Raw genomic sequence first — 20,000 nt, 5'->3', positions numbered from 1 at the left:
GGTCTGGTCTCGGTCTGGTCTGGTCTGGTCTCTGGTCTCTGGTCCCTTCTCTGGTCTCTGGTCTCTGGTCTCTGGTCTCTGGTCCTCTGGTCTCTGGTCCCTGGTCTTTGGTCTGGTCTCTGGTCTCTGGTCTCTGGTCCCTGGTCTCTGGTCTCTGGTCTCTGGTCCTCTGGTCTCTGGTCTCTGGTCTCTCTGGTCTCTGGTCCCTGGTCTTTGGTCTCTGGTCTCTGGTCTCTGGTCTCTGGTCTCTGGTCTCTGTCTCTGGTCTCTGGTCTCTGGTCCCCTGGTCTCTGGTCTCTGGTCTCTGGTCTCTGGTCCCTGGTCTCTGGTCTCTGGTCTCTGGTCTCTGGTCTCTGGTCTGGTCTCTGGTCTGGTTCTCTGGTCTCTGGTCTCTGGTCTCTGGTCTCTGGTCTCTGGTCTCTGGTCTCTGTCTCTGGTCTCTGGTCTCTGGTCTCTTCCCTGGTCTCTGGTCTCTGGTCTCTGTCCGGTCTCTGGTCCCTGGTCCGGTCCCTGGTCCGGTCTGGTCTCTGGTCTGGTCTTTGGTCTTTGGTGTGTGGTTCTTAGACACACAGGGATTTACTGTTGATGGTTCAGGACATTCTCAGGAGCTCTGGGATTCCACAGCTGACGCAGACGGAAATAACCCCGGACCCCAGGGACCCCCCCCCCCCTCCCGGACCCTCCCAGATCCTCCTGGACCCCCCAGACCCCCCCCCCGACCCCCCCCCCCAGACCCCCCCCAGATCCTCCTGGACCCCCCCAGACCCCCCAGACCCCAGACCCTGACTAAAAACTTAACAAATGACACCCCCCCCCACCCCCCCCACTTGGACTTGACTTGGACCTGACTTGGACCTGACTTGACTTGGACCTGACTTGGACCTTGGACTGGAGTCAGACCTCAGACTTGGACTTGAGTCCTGTGACTTGAGACACGTGAAGCACCAAAAAAAAAAGAATGTTTTTAGAAAACACTTGTAGAACTACATGGACCATGATCCTTTGCTGTTTCTGGGCAGAAAACAGCAGGAAGTGACTTTTAGAAAAATAAATCTGTAATTTATCTGAAAGAAAAACAAACTGTGAGACGAGGAGTTTTCATCTTGTCCCGAGTCCCCCAAGTCCTGAGACCAGAGACCAAAGACCAGAGACCAGAGACCAGAGACCTGATCCTCCACAGTTTACTCTTCTTCTTCTTCTTCTTCTTCTCTTCTTCTTCTGTGGCCCAGCGCAGGACTGCACCACTGCTGAACTTTGTCCTGGGTCAGGCAAAGATGAGCGCGTGGCTCAGCAGGAGGAACCACATGTCCGGCTCAGGATGTACAGATTCCCTCCTCCTGTTGAAGAGACTGGTGGGGCACGACTCAAGGTTCTGGAGTTTGTGTACAGTGCACTGGGGGGCTTCTTCTGGAGGACTTTGAGGCAGTTGGGCGGTGAAGAGGTGTTTGTGTTCAGTGGGGGAGGGCAGTTGATTTTACATCTGTAGGGGGATTACGACATTGTTTTATTTTTTTTTATGTCTTTGGTGCTTTGTAGGATTTAAGTCATAAGTGATATAATAAATGTATGTTAAAAGTCAAAGTCTTCTTCTTCTTCTCTTCTTCTTCTCTCTTCTCTCTTCTTCTTTCTTCTTCTCTTCTTCTTCTCTTCTTCTTCTCTTCTTCTTCTTCTTCTCTTCTTCTTCTTCTCTTCTTCTTCTTCTTCTTCTTCTTCTTCTTCTCTTCTTCTTCTCTTCTTCTTCTTCTTCTTCTTCTTCTTCTCTTCTCTTCTTCTTCTTCTTCTTCTCTTCTTCTTCTCTTCTTCTTCTTCTTCTCCTCTTCTCCTCCTCCTCTTCTTCTTCTTCTTCTCTCTCTTCTTCTGTTTGTTTTAACTCTTCTTTCGTCACCTGTTCGTGGACTGAATTTGGAGCCTCAGCTGTTTCTCTGTCACTTTAACCTCCACAAACACGTGCTCCACACACACTTCCCTCTCCCCAGACACTTCCCTCTCCCCCTCCCCGACTCGCCGCCTTAACACGATGGACGCTTTAAAAAGTTCATGTAAACACTTAAATGAAAATGATGATTGTGAATTAATCTTAATTATCAAGTAAGAGTTTATTCTGATTTTAAATGTGACTGAGTTTGTTTGGTGGATCCTGTTTGTGGTTTGTTGTTGTTCAAATGCTGCTGGTGCTTCATGTTCGTCGTGTCCTGGTCCTGGTCCTGGTCCTGGTCCTGGTCCTGGTCCTGGTCCAGGTCCAGGTCCTGGTCCTGGTCCAGGTCTTGGTCCTGGTCCTGGTCCAGGTCCTGGTCCAGGTCTTGGTCCTGGTCCTGGTCCTGGTCCAGGTCTGGTCCAGGTCCAGGTCCTGGGTCCAGGTCCAGGTCCTGGTCCGGTCCTGGTCCTGGTCCTGGTCCTGGTCAGGTCCTGGTCCTGGTCCAGGTCCTGGTCCTGGTCCTGGTCCAGGTCCAGGTCCAGGTCCTGGTCCAGTCGTGTCTCGGGACTTTGATCCACGTCTCTTTGGATTTGTGAGCAGGATGTGGATGTGGGCTGAGCGTTTGTCTTCCTCCTTCTCCTCCTCAGTTCACAGATGGAAAGTGTGAGGAGACGATTCTCCAGACGCTGAACAACAATTATCATCAGAACCACGTCGGGTCCAAAAAGTCTGGACGGTGTTTGTGTTTGTGTCGGTGGAGGAACCACAAACCAGACGACAGAAAAGCCGGGAGCGAGTTTTCTGTTGTAGTTTCTTTTCTCTGATCTTGTTTTTGGATTCAGGTTTGAGGATCTTTAATCTCTTATTTTCCAGACGCCGTACGATGCTTCTCACATTTGTCTGAAACTACGAGTCTTTCCCGCGCATCAGACGCGGGCGGCTCCTGAACAGCTCCTTGTGGCTCCCGGCTCAGTCCCGGAGCCACAAGAGACGCCGCTCCTCCGATTTGTACCTGCGGGAACATCAGCTCAATCACCACACCTGGACACGGCTCAACAACGAGTCAACACCTGAGTAACACCGAGTCCTGCTTTAGTCCTGGTTTAGTCCTGGTTTAGGCCTAGTTTAGTTCTGGTTTAGTCCTGCTTTAGTCCTGGTTTAGTCCTGGTTTAGTCCTGGTTTAGGCCTGGTTCAGTCCTGGTTTAGTTCTGGTTTAGTCCTGCTTTAGGCCTGGTTTAGTCCTGGTTTAGTCCTGGTTTAGTCCTGGTTTAGTCCTGGTTTAGTCCTGGTTAGTCTGGTTTAGTCCTGCTTTAGTCCTAGTTTAGTCCTGGTTTAGTCCTGGTTTAGGCCTGGTTCAGTCCTGGTTTAGTTCTGGTTTAGTCCTGCTTTAGTCCTTAGTCCTTAGTCCTGTTTAGTTTGGTTTAGTCTGCTGTTTTAGTTGTTAGTCCTGGTTTAGTCCTGGTTTAGGCCTGGTTCAGTCCTGGTTTAGTTCTGGTTTAGTCCTGCTTTAGTCCTGGTTTAGTTCTGGTTTAGTCCTGCTTTAGTCCTGGTTTAGTTCTGGTTTAGTCCTGGTTTAAACTTTACTAAACCAGGACTAAAACAGTGTTGGTTTTGCTGTATGTTTGTCATGTTTATGTCGAACAGAACTGGTCCTGGTTTTGTCCCAGTCTGACTCCTGGTTTAATCAAGGTTTTGGTTTGATTTTTGGCCTGGTTTAGTCCCAGTTTAGTCCTGGTTAAGATCTGGTTTAGTTCTGGTTTTACTCTGGATTTAGTCCTGGTCTATTTTGTTCTAGCAGGTTTAGGTTCAGACTTAACCAGGACTGAACCAGAATTAAACCAGGTTTAAATCTAAACCAAGACTAAACTGAGACCAAACCAGGTCTAAAACAAGACTAAACCAGGTCTAAACCAGGTCTAAAACTGAACCAGAACTACACAGAACAGATGTAGACCAGGACTATCCGAGGTCTATCCGAGGTCTATCCAGGGGACTAAAGGAGCCTGGAGCAGGACGGGGCCTCGCTGAGGGGGGACGTGCATATGTCTCTATGACAGAGGAATGTAAAGACGCCATAGTGCGACTCACACTGTCACTCATCACCGTGTAAATCTGACCTGCCCCTCGACCACACGGTCCCCGGTTCCACTCCCGCCGGAATGTCTGACATGTGGAACGTTTCTACACACAAGAGGAATGTTCCTCACATCTAAGGTTTGTCTTATTTCTAAGATTTTACTCTAAATGAAACTCTAAATCAAGTCATTTTTATTTTTATTTCACATTTAAAGGAACGATTCAGAGTCGTGTCGTCTTCAGGTCGTTTGTTCCACGAGTTCCACATCACGTCTGGAGACGCTGCTGCTGCTGGAGGAAGAACCGACGATCAGACTGGGAGAACATCTGATGTAAACTGATGATGAAGGAAATGTGGGAACATAGAGTCTAATTATGGAAAAAAAACACTTAGAAATGAGGAACATAGACACGTTCCCCACAGGAACATTCAGGAACATTCAGGAACATTCTGGAACACTCTGGAACACACTGGAACACTCTGGAACACTCTGGAACACACTGGAACACACTGGAACACTCTGGAACACTCTGGAACACACTGGAACACACTGGAACACTCTGGAACACTCTGGAACACACTGGAACACTCTGGAACACACTGGAACTGGAACACTCTGGAACACTCTGGAACACACTGGAACACACTGGAACACTCTGGAACACTCTGGAACACACTGGAACACTCTGGAACACACTGGAACACTCTGGAACACTCTGGAACACACTGGAACACTCTGGAACACTCTGGAACACACTGGAACACACTGGAACACACTGGAACACACTCTGGAACACTCTGGAACACCTCTGGAACACTGGAAACACTCTGGAACACACTGGAACACTCTGGAACACACTGGAACACACTGGAACACAACTGGAACTCTGGAACACTCTGGAACACTACTGGAACACTCTGGAAACACACTGGAACACACTGGAACACTCTGGAACACACTGGAACACACTGGAACACTCTGGAACACTCTGGAACACACTGGAACACTCTGGAACACACTGGAAACCCACTGGAACACTCTGGAACACACTGGAACACTCTGGAACACACTGGAACACACTGGAACACTGGAACACTCTGGAACACTCTGGAACACACTGGAACACACTGGAACACACTGGAACACTCTGGAACACACTGGAACACACTGGAACACACTGGAACACTCTGGAACACTCTGGAACACACTGGAACACTCTGGAACACTCTGGAACACACTGGAACACTGGAACACACTGGAACACACTGGAACACACTGGAACACACTGGAACACTCTGGAACACACTGGAACACACACACTGGAACACACTGGAACACTGGAACTGGAACACACTGGAACACACTGGAACACTCTGGAACACACTGGAACACTCTGGAAACACACTGGAACACACTGGAACACACTGGAACACACTGGAACACACTGGAACACACTGGAACACACTGGAACACTCTGGAACACACTGGAACACACTGGAACACACTGGAACACACTGGAACACACTGGAACACTCTGGAACACTCTGGAACACTGGAACACACTGGAACACACTGGAACACACTGGAACACTCTGGAACACACTGGAACACACTGGAAACCCACTGGAACACACTGGAACACTGGAACTGGAACACTCTGGAACACACACACTGGAACACACTGGAACACACTGGAACACACTGGACACTGGAACACTCTGGAACACACTGAAACACTCTGGAACACACTGGAACACACTCACTGGAACACTCTGGAAACACACTGGAACACACTGGAACACTCTGGAACACTCTGGAACACACTGGAACACACTGGAACACACTGGAACACACTGGAACACTCTGGAACACTCTGGAAACACACTGGAACACACTGGAACACACTGGAACACACTGGAACACACTGGAACACACTGGAACACACTGGAACACACTGGAACACACTGGAACACACTGGAACACACTGGAACACACTGGAACACACTGGAACACACTGGAACACTCTGGAACACATGGTAAAACACTCGAGAAAACAAAGGAACATGCAGGAACACACGGAAATTCACTGGAACGTTCTTATAAGTTTCACTGTTTATTTACACAAAATTCAAAGTCTCATCACATAAACACACAAACACACAAACACACACACACAAACAAACACATAAACACACACAAACACACACATAAACACACACACACACACACACATAAACACACACACACACACACACATAAACACACACACACACAAACACACACACACACACACACACACACACACATAAACACACACACAACACACACACACACATAAACACACACACACACACACACACACACACACACACACACACACACACACACACACACACACACACACACACACACACACACACACACACACATAAATAAACACACACACACACACACACACACACACACACACACACACACACACACACACACACACACACACACACACACAATAAACACACACACACACACACACACACACACATAAACACACACACACACACACACACACACACACACAAAGATGGGTTTTTTTACGTCACTTTCACCTGAAATCAAATAAACACAGACTCCTGTTAAAGCAAAGCACCTGATGATGTCACTGAGTGGGAGCGGCTCAGAGTGACACAGAAAACACTGACAAAACCACAAAGAAAAGAACACTGAAACTGAAAAGATTTAACAGGACCTGATCTGAATTTCACCTGGACTTTTTTTTGCCTAAATGCAGGTTCTTAAATCTCATGTTTGGTGAGAAGCTGCTTCAGTTTTGACCTGAGAATCATCAGGAGGCGACAGAAGTTCAGTCTGTTTCTGTCACCGTCTCTTCAGACTCTGAACCTGCTCCTGTATTTACTCTGTTCAGCTGGAACATGACACGAGGAGATGTTCTTCTGTAAATCCTGTTCTGTTTCCAGTGAGACGAGCTCCGACTCTTCATCTCTTTATTTAAACGGACAGAAGCCGCCTCCTCCGTCCAAACGGGAGCCGCCTCCTCCGTCCAAACGGGAGCCGCCTCCTCCGTCCAAACGGGAGCCGCTGTCACTGAGCCTCGGCATGTGGCTCTTTAAATGTTTGTATGAACAACTCGCTCAACATGATCCAGGGGTTTGATTTCACACGAGTAAACACAGAGGACCACACTGAGGACCACCACACGGGGGCCACCACACAGAGGACCACATGAGGACCACACAGAGGACCACCACACGGGGGCCACCACACGGGGGCCACCACACGGGGGCCACCACACGGGGGCAGTGCATGGAGAAGAGTCCAGCTGCAGCCTGTGTTTCTGTCGTGATACGAGGCACTGGACACTGGGAATAACGTCATTTACCCGGGAATTTTTTTTTGGCAGTGGAGCCGCTTTGTCTTCAGTGAACGACCAGGATGTCAGGAAGTTCACTGTTTATTTCGACAACTTTAACTGAGTAATGTTCTTATTAGGGATGTAACAATAACCAAAATATCATGATCTCGTATCATCAAAGTTCTCACAGTAAAATCATGGAGCATCACAATAAATCAAATCACAAGTGTCTTTGTTTAAATGAAGAGTTAAAAACACAGAGGAACAACACAGACCAGGAGTGTCAAACTCAGGTCATATAAACCCCAAAAATAACAAGAAGTTCAAATATTTGTGCAGAGAAACACAAATCTATTACACAAAACTTTTTGAATTGATGAACTTTTTATTATTATAATATTATAATATTATGAACAACCTGAAACTTTAAGAAAAATACAATTTCAACACAAAGTTTGAACATGAACTTGTCTGTAAACAGGAATAAGTCCATTTTTCTTTTTCCACTTTTTCTCATGTTGGACATTTTTCTGATGAGGGTGTCACGGTCGACAGTCAAAACCATCGTCCTTTAAGACGTTTGGAAAGAGACAAGTCTTCATTTGTGCTGCTCTGGTGGGAGGGGCCACGTACAGAGACGCTGGAGACGCTGCTGTGATAAACACCACAGAAAATTAATACCATTTTAATAGAAAATATCATTCAAATATTTGAGGAGAAAATCAACTGAGGGCCAGATTAAAGGTGTTGGTGGGCCAGATCTGGCCCCCGGGCCATATGTTTGACACCCCTGACATAGACCATGATCCTTTGCTCCATTTGAGCGCAGATGACAAGAAGAAATAACAGCTCTAACACTTTTAACTCTTAGTTCTTTGGATTTAGTTTTGTCAAGGTCTTTTAAGAGGCAGAAGTTTATTCACAGTTTTGTTCGTCTTCACAGAACATCACCGATGCACGTGACATGTTTATCATGAAAACATCGTACACACACATTTGGATATTGTTACATTTCTAATCATGAGCCTCTCCACCCAGTTTTCCCACAACGTCACAGTAAACGTGGCACTGTGAGGTTCGTCGTGACATTTCTCGCTCTTCTGTCGCCGCTGTTTCGTCTTAATGTTTCCAGATCTGATTTTAACATCAGCAACAACACATTTGATAGTAGCTGATCTCATGTTACCTCGTTTATTAACACCAGAGGAAAGTTACCTGTTCTACAGTTTGGACTTACAGACCAGAGTTTGCAGCAAAGTTTTTGTGAGAAAACTTCACTTTGGAAAGTTGTTCATCCGGATGTTGATGTTGAAGTGAAGCAGACGCTCGCGGCCACAGGAGAAAACTGTAAAACTGTCATTCATTCATTCATTTTTCAAAATAAAACCAAAAATAATAAAACAAAAAAACAATTTTCTTCATTATTTGTCTCCAAAACCAAAGTGAAAAAACAAATAATGTTTTTTTGTTTTTTTTTTCAGTTTTTGATTTTGTGTTTAAATGAAAAATGGAAAAAAATGGATAACGGCCTTTTCCTGTTTCCATAACTTAAACTGAGATGCTGGACTGAACCAGGACTAAACCAGGACTAAAACAGGACTGAACCAGGACTAAACCAGGACTGAACCAGGACTAAACCAGGACTAAACCAGGACTAAACCAGGACTAAAACAGGACTAAACCAGGACTAAAACAGGACTAAACCAGGACTAAAACAGGACTGAACCAGGACTAAACCAGGACTAAAAACAGGACTAAAACAGGACTAAAACCAAAACTAAAACCCGGAGTGTCGGGACAGGCCCGGAGGTGCGCCCGTGTAAACTATTGGGTGATCAGGACTGAGACCGGGACCGGCTCAGTCCTGGTTTATTCCTGGTTTAGTCCTGGTTCAGTCCTGGTTTAGACCTGGTTTAGTCCTGGTTTAGTCCTGGTTTAGTTCTTTATCCATTTTTTCCATTTTTCATTTAAACACAAAATTGAAAACTGAAAAAAAAAAAAAAATCTTTATCTGTTTTTTTTTTCATTTTGGTTTTGGAAACAAATAATAAAGAAAATAGTTTTTTTTTTAGTTTTATTATTTTTGGTTTTATTTTGAAAAACAAATGAACGAACGACACACGGTTCCCAGAACATCTGGACCCAAAACACAGAAGAGACGCACAGACTCAGTCCAGATGTTACAACAACAAGTCGATGAGGTCTCTGTCCTCCTCCCTCGTCTCCTCCTCCCTCGTCTCCTCCTCCCTCGTCTCCTCCTCCCTCGTCCCCTCCTCCCTCGTCTCCTCCTCCCTCGTCTCCTCCCTCGTCTCCTCCTCCCTCGTCTCCTCCCTCGTCTCCTCCCTCGTCTCCTCTCCTCGTCTCCTCCCTCGTCGTCTCCTCCCTCGTCGTCTCCTCCCTCGTCTCCTCCCTCGTCTCCTCCCTCGTCCCCTCCTCCCTCGTCTCCTCCCTCGTCCCCTCCTCCTCGTCCTCCTCGTCTCCTCCCTCGTCGTCTCTCCCTCGTCTCCTCCCTCGTCTCCTCCCTCGTCTCCTCCCTCGTCCCCTCCCTCGTCTCCTCCCTCGTCTCCTCCCTCGTCTCCTCCCTCGTCCCCTCCTCCCTCGTCCTCTCCCACTCGTCCCTCGCTCGCAGTACTTCTCGTCCGTAGAACTCGTGGATCTTCTGAAACTCCTGCAGGGGGTTGAAGTCGACGTCGGGCCACTCGCTGGACAGGGGGGCGGGGCCGTTGATGGGCGTCACGTGGGCGTTGCGTCGCGCCCAGAGTTTGGGCGACTTCCGGGGGAGGGGCCTGAGGGTGACGGCGGCTGTGGCGGCGGCGCTGGGGGGCGTGGCCTGGGGGAGGGCGGGGTCGGAGAGGGGGGGCGGGGTCAGCACGAGGTCACTGGTCCTGAGTTGGTTCGACGTCACGCGGCTCTGGAGGCGTCTGGCTGCTGCACACAGAAGAATGATGTCAGATGCCCTCCCGTCCTCCTGTCCTTGTCCCCGTGTGTCAGATGCCCTCCCGTCCTCCTGTCCTTGTCCCCGTGTGTCAGATGCCCTCCCGTCCTCCTGTCCTTGTCCCCGTGTGTCAGATGCCCTCCCGTCCTCCTGTCCTTGTCCCCGTGTGTCAGATGCCCTCCCGTCCTCCTGTCCTTGTCCCCGTGTGTCAGATGCCCTCCCGTCCCTCTGTCCTTGTCCCCGTGTGTCAGATGCCCTCCCGTCCTCCTGTCCTTGTCCCCGTGTGTCAGATGCCCTCCCGTCCTCCTGTCCTTGTCCCCGTGTGTCAGATGCCCTCCCGTCCTCTGTCTGAGCTCCTGTGTCCTCACTACTGTCCCCTCTGACCCTGTGTCCCCGGCGTCTTCAGCTGCAGAGACACGACAGACTTTACGCCTCAGGGTCCAAGTATCGATGGTTCTTTTGAATTTCAGTGAAAAATGAAAAACAATAAAATGGGAAAACAGTTTGTTATTTCATTTTTCCATTTTCAACCTCTATTTCCAATATTTAATTTAAAGTTTATGTCAAACAACACCAATCAAAAACCTTTTTCTGGTTTGTGTGAAGTTCTGTTTTCAGCTCCGCCCGTCGACTGAACAAAGGAGATTTTATCGCTGTTTGTCGTCAAGTTCAACAGTGATTTTCTAAGACGTGAAAATAAATGCGTCACAATTAAAGAAGAGACACGTTTGTCCCCAAAATGAGCTCAGTGCATCTGTCCACTTCTTTGTGTCTTAGGTTGTGTTTTTCACTAAATCTTTGAAAACTCATTTCTGAGCTCATCTTACTTCTGGGGTCTGAACAGAGACTCCCAGACTTCCCTCACCCCAGACACTTCCTCCAGCTCCTCCAGTGGGACCTGAGGTGTTCCCAGTCCAGTCCAGAGACATGGTCCCTCCAGTGTGTCCTGGGTCTCCTCCTCCCGCTGGGACATGAACACCTCCTGAGGGACACGTCCAGGAGACATCAGAACAGACGTCCTCCCCTCAGACGCTCCTCTCCACGTGGAGGAGCAGCGGCTCTACTCCGAGCTCCTCCCCTCAGACGCTCCTCTCCACGAGGAGGAGCAGCGGCTCTACTCCGAGCTCCTCCCTCAGACGCTCCCTCTCCACGGGAGGAGCAGCGGCTCTACTCCGAGCTCCTCCCCTCAGACGCTCCTCTCCACGAGGAGGAGCAGCGGCTCTACTCCGAGCTCCTCCCCTCAGACGCTCCTCTCCACGAGGAGGAGCAGCGGCTCTACTCCGAGCTCCTCCCTCAGACGCTCCTCTCCACGAGGAGGAGCAGCGGCTCTACTCCGAGCTCCTCCCCTCAGACGCTCCTCTCCACGAGGAGGAGCAGCGGCTCTACTCCGAGCTCTCCCCTCAGACGCTCCTCTCCACGAGGAGGCAGCGCTCTACTCCGAGCTCCTCCCTCAGACGCTCCTCTCCACGAGGAGGAGCAGCGGCTCTACTCCGAGCTCCTCCCCTCAGACGCTCCTCTCCACGAGAGGAGCAGCGCTCTACTCCGAGCTCCTCCCCTCAGACGCTCCTCTCCACGAGGAGGAGCAGCGGCTCTACTCCGAGCTCCTCCCCTCAGACGCTCCTCTCCACGTGGAGGAGCAGCGGCTCTACTCGGACGACGAGGAGGAGCAGCGGCTCTACTCCGAGCTCCTCCCCTCAGACGCTCCTCTCCACGAGGAGGAGCAGCGGCTCTACTCCGAGCTCCTCCCCTCAGACGCTCCTCTCCACGAGGAGGAGCAGCGGCTCTACTCCGCTGTGGGAGGACTTCTGCCACAGTCCCTGGATAAACTGAAGAAAATGGATGGATTTTAATTCCATTTTTCTTCAGTGTGGAGGAAATGTGCTCATGTTTGTTTCCTGCTCCAGACTGTGGTGTTTTTGGAGGATCTGGATGCAGCCGCTTCCTAAAACAACCACGACACAAACTGACACAACAAACATTTAAAAACAAACTGAGCAGCAGAACGTCCGCCACAAATAAACCAGAGAGAATAAAACATCAAATTAAAACAGCACTGAGACTGTTTTTTGATTGGTTTTATATTTGACATAAACTTGAAAATAAATAATTTAAATCAAGGTTGAAATTTGTTTGTTTGTTTTTTTGACACTAAAATGAAAAAACTAAATAACAGTTTTTTTGTTCTTAACTGAAATTCAAAAGAACTCAGATCAGTCTCAGTGTCGTATCGTTTAAACTCGTGTCATTTAAACTCGTGTCATTTAAACTCGTGTCATTTAAACTTGTGTCACTTAAACTCGTGTCACTTAAACTCGTGTCATTTAAACTTGTGTCATGTCATTTAAATTCGTGTCATTTAAACTCGTGTCATTTAAACTCGTGTCATGTCGTTTAAATTCGTGTCATTTAAACTCGTGTCATGTCATTTAAACTCGTGTCATTTAAACTCGTGTCATGTCGTTTAAATTCGTGTCATTTAAACTCGTGTCATTTAAACTCGTGTCATTTAAACTCGTGTCACTTAAACTCGTGTCATTTAAACTCGTGTCATTTAAACTCGTGTCATGTCGTTTAAATTCGTGTCATTTAAACTCGTGTCATTTAAACTCGTGTCATTTAAACTCGTGTCATTTAAACTCGTGTCATTTAAACTTCGTGTCATTTAAACTCGTGTCATTTAAACTCGTGTCATTTAAACTCGTGTCATTTAAACTCGTGTCGTGTCATTTAAACTCGTGTCATGTCGTGTCATTTAAACTCGTGTCATTTAAACTCGTGTCATTTAAACTCGTGTCATGTCGTTTAAATTCGTGTCATTTAAACTCGTGTCATGTCGTTTAAATTCGTGTCATTTAAACTCGTGTCACTTAAACTCGTGTCATTTAAACTCGTGTCATGTCATTTAAACTCGTGTCATTTAAACTCGTGTCATGTCGTTTAAATTCGTGTCATTTAAACTCTTGTCATTTAAACTCGTGTCATGTCATTTAAACTCGTGTCATTTAAATTCGTGTCATTTAAACTCGTGTCATTTAAACTCGTGTCATTTAAACTCGTGTCACTTAAACTCGTGTCATTTAAACTCGTGTCATGTCATTTAAACTCGTGTCATTTAAACTCGTGTCATGTTGTTTAAATTCGTGTCATTTAAACTCTTGTCATTTAAACTTGTGTCATGTCATTTAAACTCGTGTCATTTAAATTCGTGTCATTTAAATTCGTGTCATTTAAACTCATGTCATGTCATTTAAATTCGTGTCATTTAAACTCTTGTCATTTAAACTCGTGTCATGTCATTTAAACTCGTGTCATTTAAATACGTGTCATTTAAATTCGTGTCATTTAAACTCGTGTCATTTAAACTCGTGTCACTTAAACTCGTGTCATTTAAACTCGTGTCATGTCATTTAAACTCGTGTCATTTAAACTCGTGTCATGTTGTTTAAATTCGTGTCATTTAAACTCATGTCATGTCGTTTAAATTCGTGTCATTTAAACTCGTGTCATTTAAACTCGTGTCATTTAAACTCGTGTCATTTAAACTCGTGTCATTTAAACTCGTGTCATTTAAACTCGTGTCATGTCGTTTAAATTCGTGTCATTTAAACTCGTGTCATTTAAACTCGTGTCATTTAAACTCGTGTCATTTAAACTCGTGTCATTTAAATTCGTGTCATTTAAACTCGTGTCATTTAAACTCGTGTCATGTCGTTTAACTTCGTGTCATTTAAATTCGTGTCATTTAAACTCGTGTCATTTAAATTCGTGTCATTTAAACTCGTGTCATTTAAATTCGTGTCATTTAAATTCGTTGTCATTTAAACTCGTGTCATTCATTTAAACTTTGTGTCATTTAAATCGTGTCATTTAAACTCGTGTCATTTAAACTCGTGTCATGTCGTTTAAATTCGTGTCATTTAAAATCGTGTCATTTAAACTCGTGTCATTTAAACTTGTGTCATTTAAACTCGTGTCATGTCGTTTAAATTCGTGTCATGTCGTTTAAATTCGTGTCATTTAAACTCGTGTCATTTAAACTCGTGTCATTTAAACTCGTGTCATGTCGTTTAAACTCGTGTCATTTAAACTCGTGTCATGTGTCATTTAAACTCGTGTCATGTCGTGTCATTTAAACTCGTGTCATTTAAACTCGTGTCATGTCGTTTAAATTCGTGTCATTTAAACTCGTGTCACTTAAACTCGTGTCATTTAAACTCGTGTCATGTGTCATTTAAACTCGTGTCATTTAAACTCGTGTCATTTAAACTCGTGTCATGTCATGTGTCATTTAAATTCGTGTCATTTAAACTCGTGTCATTTAAACTCGTGTCATTTAAACTCGTGTCATTTAAACTCGTGTCGTGTCATTTAAAACTCGTGTCATTTAAAAACTTCGTGTCATTTAAACTCGTGTCATTTAAATTCGTCATTTTAAACTCGTGTCATTTAAATTCGTGTCATTTAAACTCGTGTCATTTAAACTCGTGTCATTTAAACTCGTGTCATTTAAACTCGTGTCATGTCGTTTAAATTTCGTGTGTCATTTAAACTCGTGTCATTCATTTAAACTCGTGTCATTTAAACTCGTGTCATTTAAACTCGTGTCATTTAAACTCGTGTCATTTAAACTGTCATGTCGTTTAAATTCGTGTCGTGTCATTTAAACTCGTGTCATTTAAACTCGTGTCATTTAAACTCGTGTCATGTGTCATGTTTTAAATTCGTGTCATTTAAACTCGTCATGTCATTTTAAAACTCGTGTCATTTAAACTCGTGTCATTTAAACTCATTTAAACTCGTGTCATTTAAACTCGTCGTTTAAACTCGTGTCATTTAAACTCGTGTCATTTAAAATTCTCGTGTCATGTCATGTTCATTAAACTCGTGTCATTTAAACTCGTGTCATTTTAAAACTCGTGTCATTTAAACTCGTGTCATGTTTTAAATTCGTCGTGTCATGTTGTCAAATGTCAAAACTCGTGTCATGTCGTTTAAACTCGTGTCATTTAAACTCGTGTCATTTAAACTCATGTGTCATGTCGTTTAAACTCGTGTCATTTTAAACTCGTGTCATTTTTAAACTCATGTGTCATGTGTCATGTCGTCGTTTAAAACTCGTGTCATTTAAAACTCGTGTCATTTAAACTCGTGTCATTTAAACTCGTGTCGTCATGTGTCATGTCGTTTAAACTCGTGTCATTTAAACTCGTGTCATTTAAACTCGTGTCATTTAAACTCGTGTCATGTCGTTTAAACTCGTGTCATTTAAACTCGTCATTAAACTCGTGTCATTTAAACTCGTGTCATTTTTAAACGTGTCAGTGTCGTTTAATCGCCGTGTCATTTAACTCGTGTTGCATTTAAACTGCATGGTCGTCATGATTGTCATAGTCGTTTTTATAATCCGTGTGTCAGTTACTAGAATCGTGGTCATTTAATCACCTTGTGTCATGGATGTCGCGTTTAAAACCGTGTCATTAACGTTTTATTGACACGTAACGTTACTGACTACGTGAGTTCATTGTCATAACTCGTGTCATTTTTACGAGCCAGTTTCTATGACATCGCATGTGTGCATGATCGATATTAAAAGACGACGAGTTATTAAATATGAACATCGTCGTGCTATTTTAAAAAGAACAAACCGAATTTCAGTTGTCATGTTAAAACGCAAAATCTCGGAGCATTGGGTCGATCACTGAGGTTAAAATGCAGCGAGTTATAGCTGACACTAACGAGCTGTTTAAATGACACGGTAGCATTTTTGAGATATAACGACATGAACGAGGTACTAAAATTCGGAGTGTCGATGTAGTAGGTTTTAATATTTCGTGTAACTCGGATTAACACTGTAGATTTAAAACGGATCACATGTCATGTCGTTAATAAACAATGTACGTACGTAGTGATCAGATTATGAGTACGAGTTTAAATGATAACGAGTTCTTTCAGGTGATCACTTTAAAAAACCTATGCGAGTGTCATATTTCGAGTTATTAAAATGACACGAGTTTACCATATCTCGACAGTGTCATTACGAGTTATTAAATGACACGAAATTATCACGACCACTTGCACCCGAGGGTTAAAGTTGGACACTGCAGTTATTTTGAAATACACGAGTGTCTTAGTATATAAGACAACGCTGCGTGTCATAGTTTTATTATAACGACAATGACACTGGGGCAGGTGTGTCATTGTATGTAAAACAAACGAACTCGGTGTACGCATGTTTATGAGTCGATATTAAGACCAACGAGATCTCTTAACGCCTGTGTACATCTGATCAGAATGGAGCTTTAAACTCGTATGACTCACGAGTGAGTATTGAAATTTTAGAAAGCTGATCGTCAATCGTCCGTTAATTATCAGATCTTGGACGAGAAGGACAACTACGGTGTGTCTTTGTTTAGTAAACAGGATAGTTTCGATGATACTTGACACTAGAGTACTTTTATAGGCTGACAATCGAGTTTCGTATAATCACCCATGTCGATATTAGTGTAAACGATCATTGGGTTTAACACTGCACGTGAGGTCGTAAATTGTCAACGCGCATGTTTAAATGAATCACGGGTATTCTGTTGAGCTCGTCATTCATGGACACGAGTTCGTACAGTGATCGCACCATGGAGATCTATACATAATGTAGATCTGTGTTTAAACTCGCGAACTACTTGGAAAAACGTCAGTATAAATCGTCACACGGGTACTGGAAGTTGACCTACTTGAGTATTAACGATGACACGGAGCGGAGTTTAGAGAAATATGGAGGGGGCCGGAAACGGGGTCGTGAGATGACGGTCACGTGGTGGGGCGCGGGAGTCAGGTGTCAAAATTGAAACGCACGGAATGTTTAAAATGTGCAATGCACTGAAGTTTTTTTAGTATACGGATCATGTGGAACAACCGGAGTTATTTTAAAACGTATCGTTTAACACATCGCGGCAGGCTGATTGAAAGTATGTAGCGGAACAACGGCGTTAATAAGGTGACCAACCTCTACAGGAGCCGTCACGATGGATGCGTGAATCTGTTAAGCAGCTGCACAGAATTGTCCCGCTAAGGACAATGCAGAGAGACAGTGTTAAATGTGACACCGATCGCTGCCGTCAAGGCATGCACGAAAGTCATTAAATTGTGACAACCGAGTTTAAATGACGACCGCAAATTTAAAGTGACACCGGCAACAGGGTTTCAGATAGCTTCTAAGCACAGCCGGACGAACTTTGCTAACGCTCCGGACAGTTGTCAGAGTAAAGAATTCCTTGCAACAACAGAATTAACAAGAGAGAGTAGTACACAAGGAAGGATTGGGGTAAACGAGGTTTAAATGAAGAACCCGGTTTGAAAGGTCACGGAATAACCCATTGTATATATACGTACTGAACGAGTTGGAATGACACGAGTTGAATGACAAGTGTAGACGGTCGGACCTCGAGATTACGGTGTAAATAAAGTTGATTGCAACTCATTTATAGTTAGTAAATATTTTGTCACTTTCTTCTCCTGACGTTTTAGTACGGAGCAGAGTTTATCAGAGGAGGCCACGTTTCAGATGTTCTGTATCTAAAAACGATTTGACGTTTTGCTCTGTCAGGATTTCAGTTTAAGATGAGTGTGAATATTGATCTCTGACTGGAGTTTTATAATGACACTGGGTAATGTATATGAGAACATGAAATCCGAAGACTTTTAGAACGGACATGGACACGTTTAATGGACACAATGTGCTCTAACATCGCACTTGGGCTTTAGATTTATTGTGGTTTATTCATTCTGATCTGGACGCTCTCTTAGAAATTGCTTAAGAGTTAAAATCTAGATGATCGATTTGTAAATACTTAGTAGTTACACGTTTTCGATAAGATCTTTCTCATGAAGCATGAGACTGTCTGGACGCAGCAGTTTTCATATAATAAGTATTCGGACACCGACATGTTTAGAAATTGTGAATGAACATGTTCCAACGAATTGATTTTTCAAAAATGAATACACGACTCATTTAAATTGACACTGGTTGTTAAAAATATGAGACGAATCGATCATTGATTTATAAGGAGCACACAGAAGAGACTTAAGACCCCACAAAGCCACCGGTTTAAATTGACACGAGGTTTTAAATGACAGAATTTAGGATTTACGATCTGGCACTGAGGTTTGAGTGAACGGAGATTAGAATGGACAAAACCGAGCCTTCACTACTAAATGACAGAAATATTGCTACCACGGCCAGTGGACATCTTAAGTTTAATTTAATCTGGCAGGTTCTTTATCGCAGCCATGGTTTTGTACGTTGTGACAAGCGAGATTGATCACGTTTAAATGGAACGAGTTAATGAAACTGAAATGTAGGGAACGAATGACATGAGTTTAAATGAGCCACGAAAATTCTCACACAAACATGATAGCCGGTCAGTTTGAATCGACCGCATGTAAAGTGAGAGACTAGAGAGTCCGGTTATAAGGTGTACCAGCGATGGGATTAAGGTGTACATCGGAGTGTGTAAATTGGGACAGAAGTTTGAATGTGTAGAACACATGGAGTATCAAAATGAACGCAGTTGTTTCACAGATTGACATAGACACGCAGATTCTCATAAATGATGCAGTGAAGTCTCCTAAATGCACATGGCGAACGGGTTTGGCGGTTCTGGATTTCTAATATGTGCATGATCGATTGTAGTTTTAGAAGTGCAGAATGCATGAAATTGACACAATTTAATATAGTGCACACGAGTCGCTACAGTATCTCGAGGTGGCTCGTGTAAAATGGTACAGTGTTCACGGATCGTAGTCTTAGACCACTGACAAAGAGTTTTAGAATGACACGATTTTCGACAACCGTATGCACACCGGGGTAAACTGAACAGCCGAGTTAAGATCGGCACTATGTGCAAACGCTAGTTTTAATGACCTATGATGTCTCTGATGTGATAGTGGTGGACATCTGAGTTTCTCACAATGTATACTGGTTAATGATAGGAGCGGAGAATTTAAATGACACGTATGGTGTTATACAGGTTGGAACATCGCCTACGAGGTAAGTTGGATTCGCACACCAGTAATTTCATGAACACGAATTCCGGGAACGACCGAATTGACACGAGTCTTGAACATACATATTTGAGATGCAAGTTTTCTAACAGGAAAATTGAAACGGAACCAGTCTATTTGAACAAAACTAAACGAGATAGGTATGAAGTGGACCTGAAAAGTAATTCAATCAATTAAGGAGACCGAGCCGCCGTATGTTGAAACGACCATGGAGAGGGATGGTGTGATCAATGCAAATGAGACATTTTTACACCAACAGCTGGACGCAGATTTAATGGAGACGAGCTCAGATTTTTTAGGCGACTTCCTGTGACACTGAACACAACTATCGCTGTGTGTTGACGTTCGAGGTCGGTGTCTTTACCGAGTGTGCCGCACAAATTTAAGATGGAACACGGGAGGTTTGTAAATGAACACGAGTTTAAGTATGGATCGCACGTTTTAATATTTGAACGACGTAGTGTTATAATGATCATCCAATAGTTTTAAACACCGGAACACTTGGGAGAACCACGCAACGACTCGTAAGTCATATGGAATCTGAGTTTATAATAGGACAAGCCGTGAGAATTTAGATGGGAACGCGCGATCTTCAGATTTAAAATAGGAAAATCACTCGAGTTTGAAGTGACACGAAGTTTTATA

The 20,000-nt window shown here is 44.5% G+C and overlaps 1 protein-coding gene across 1 annotated transcript in view; it reads right to left on the bottom strand.

The window, feature by feature from the left end:
• Window positions 1-9,941: 9,941 nt before the first annotated feature.
• LOC110159994 (sesquipedalian-1-like) overlaps window positions 9,942-20,000 on the bottom strand; it is a gene marked incomplete at its 3' end in the record, with an annotated part of 13,976 nt that continues 3,917 nt past the window's right edge. The window contains exons 4-5 of the mRNA XM_055151193.1: window positions 12,086-12,240; window positions 9,942-10,291 (exon numbers count right to left, since the gene is read on the bottom strand). Of these exons, the coding sequence (XP_055007168.1) occupies window positions 9,942-10,291; window positions 12,086-12,240 (505 nt within the window). The remainder of the gene's footprint in view (window positions 10,292-12,085; window positions 12,241-20,000) is intronic.

The sequence above is a fragment of the Boleophthalmus pectinirostris genome, unplaced genomic scaffold, assembly GCF_026225935.1.
Source record: "Boleophthalmus pectinirostris isolate CB_2022bp ecotype Guang Dong unplaced genomic scaffold, ASM2622593v1 HiC_scaffold_15, whole genome shotgun sequence".
Lineage (NCBI taxonomy): Eukaryota > Metazoa > Chordata > Actinopteri > Gobiiformes > Gobiidae > Boleophthalmus > Boleophthalmus pectinirostris.
Note: the sequence above shows the minus strand (reverse complement) of the source record. Positions and strands in the feature narration are given on the sequence as shown.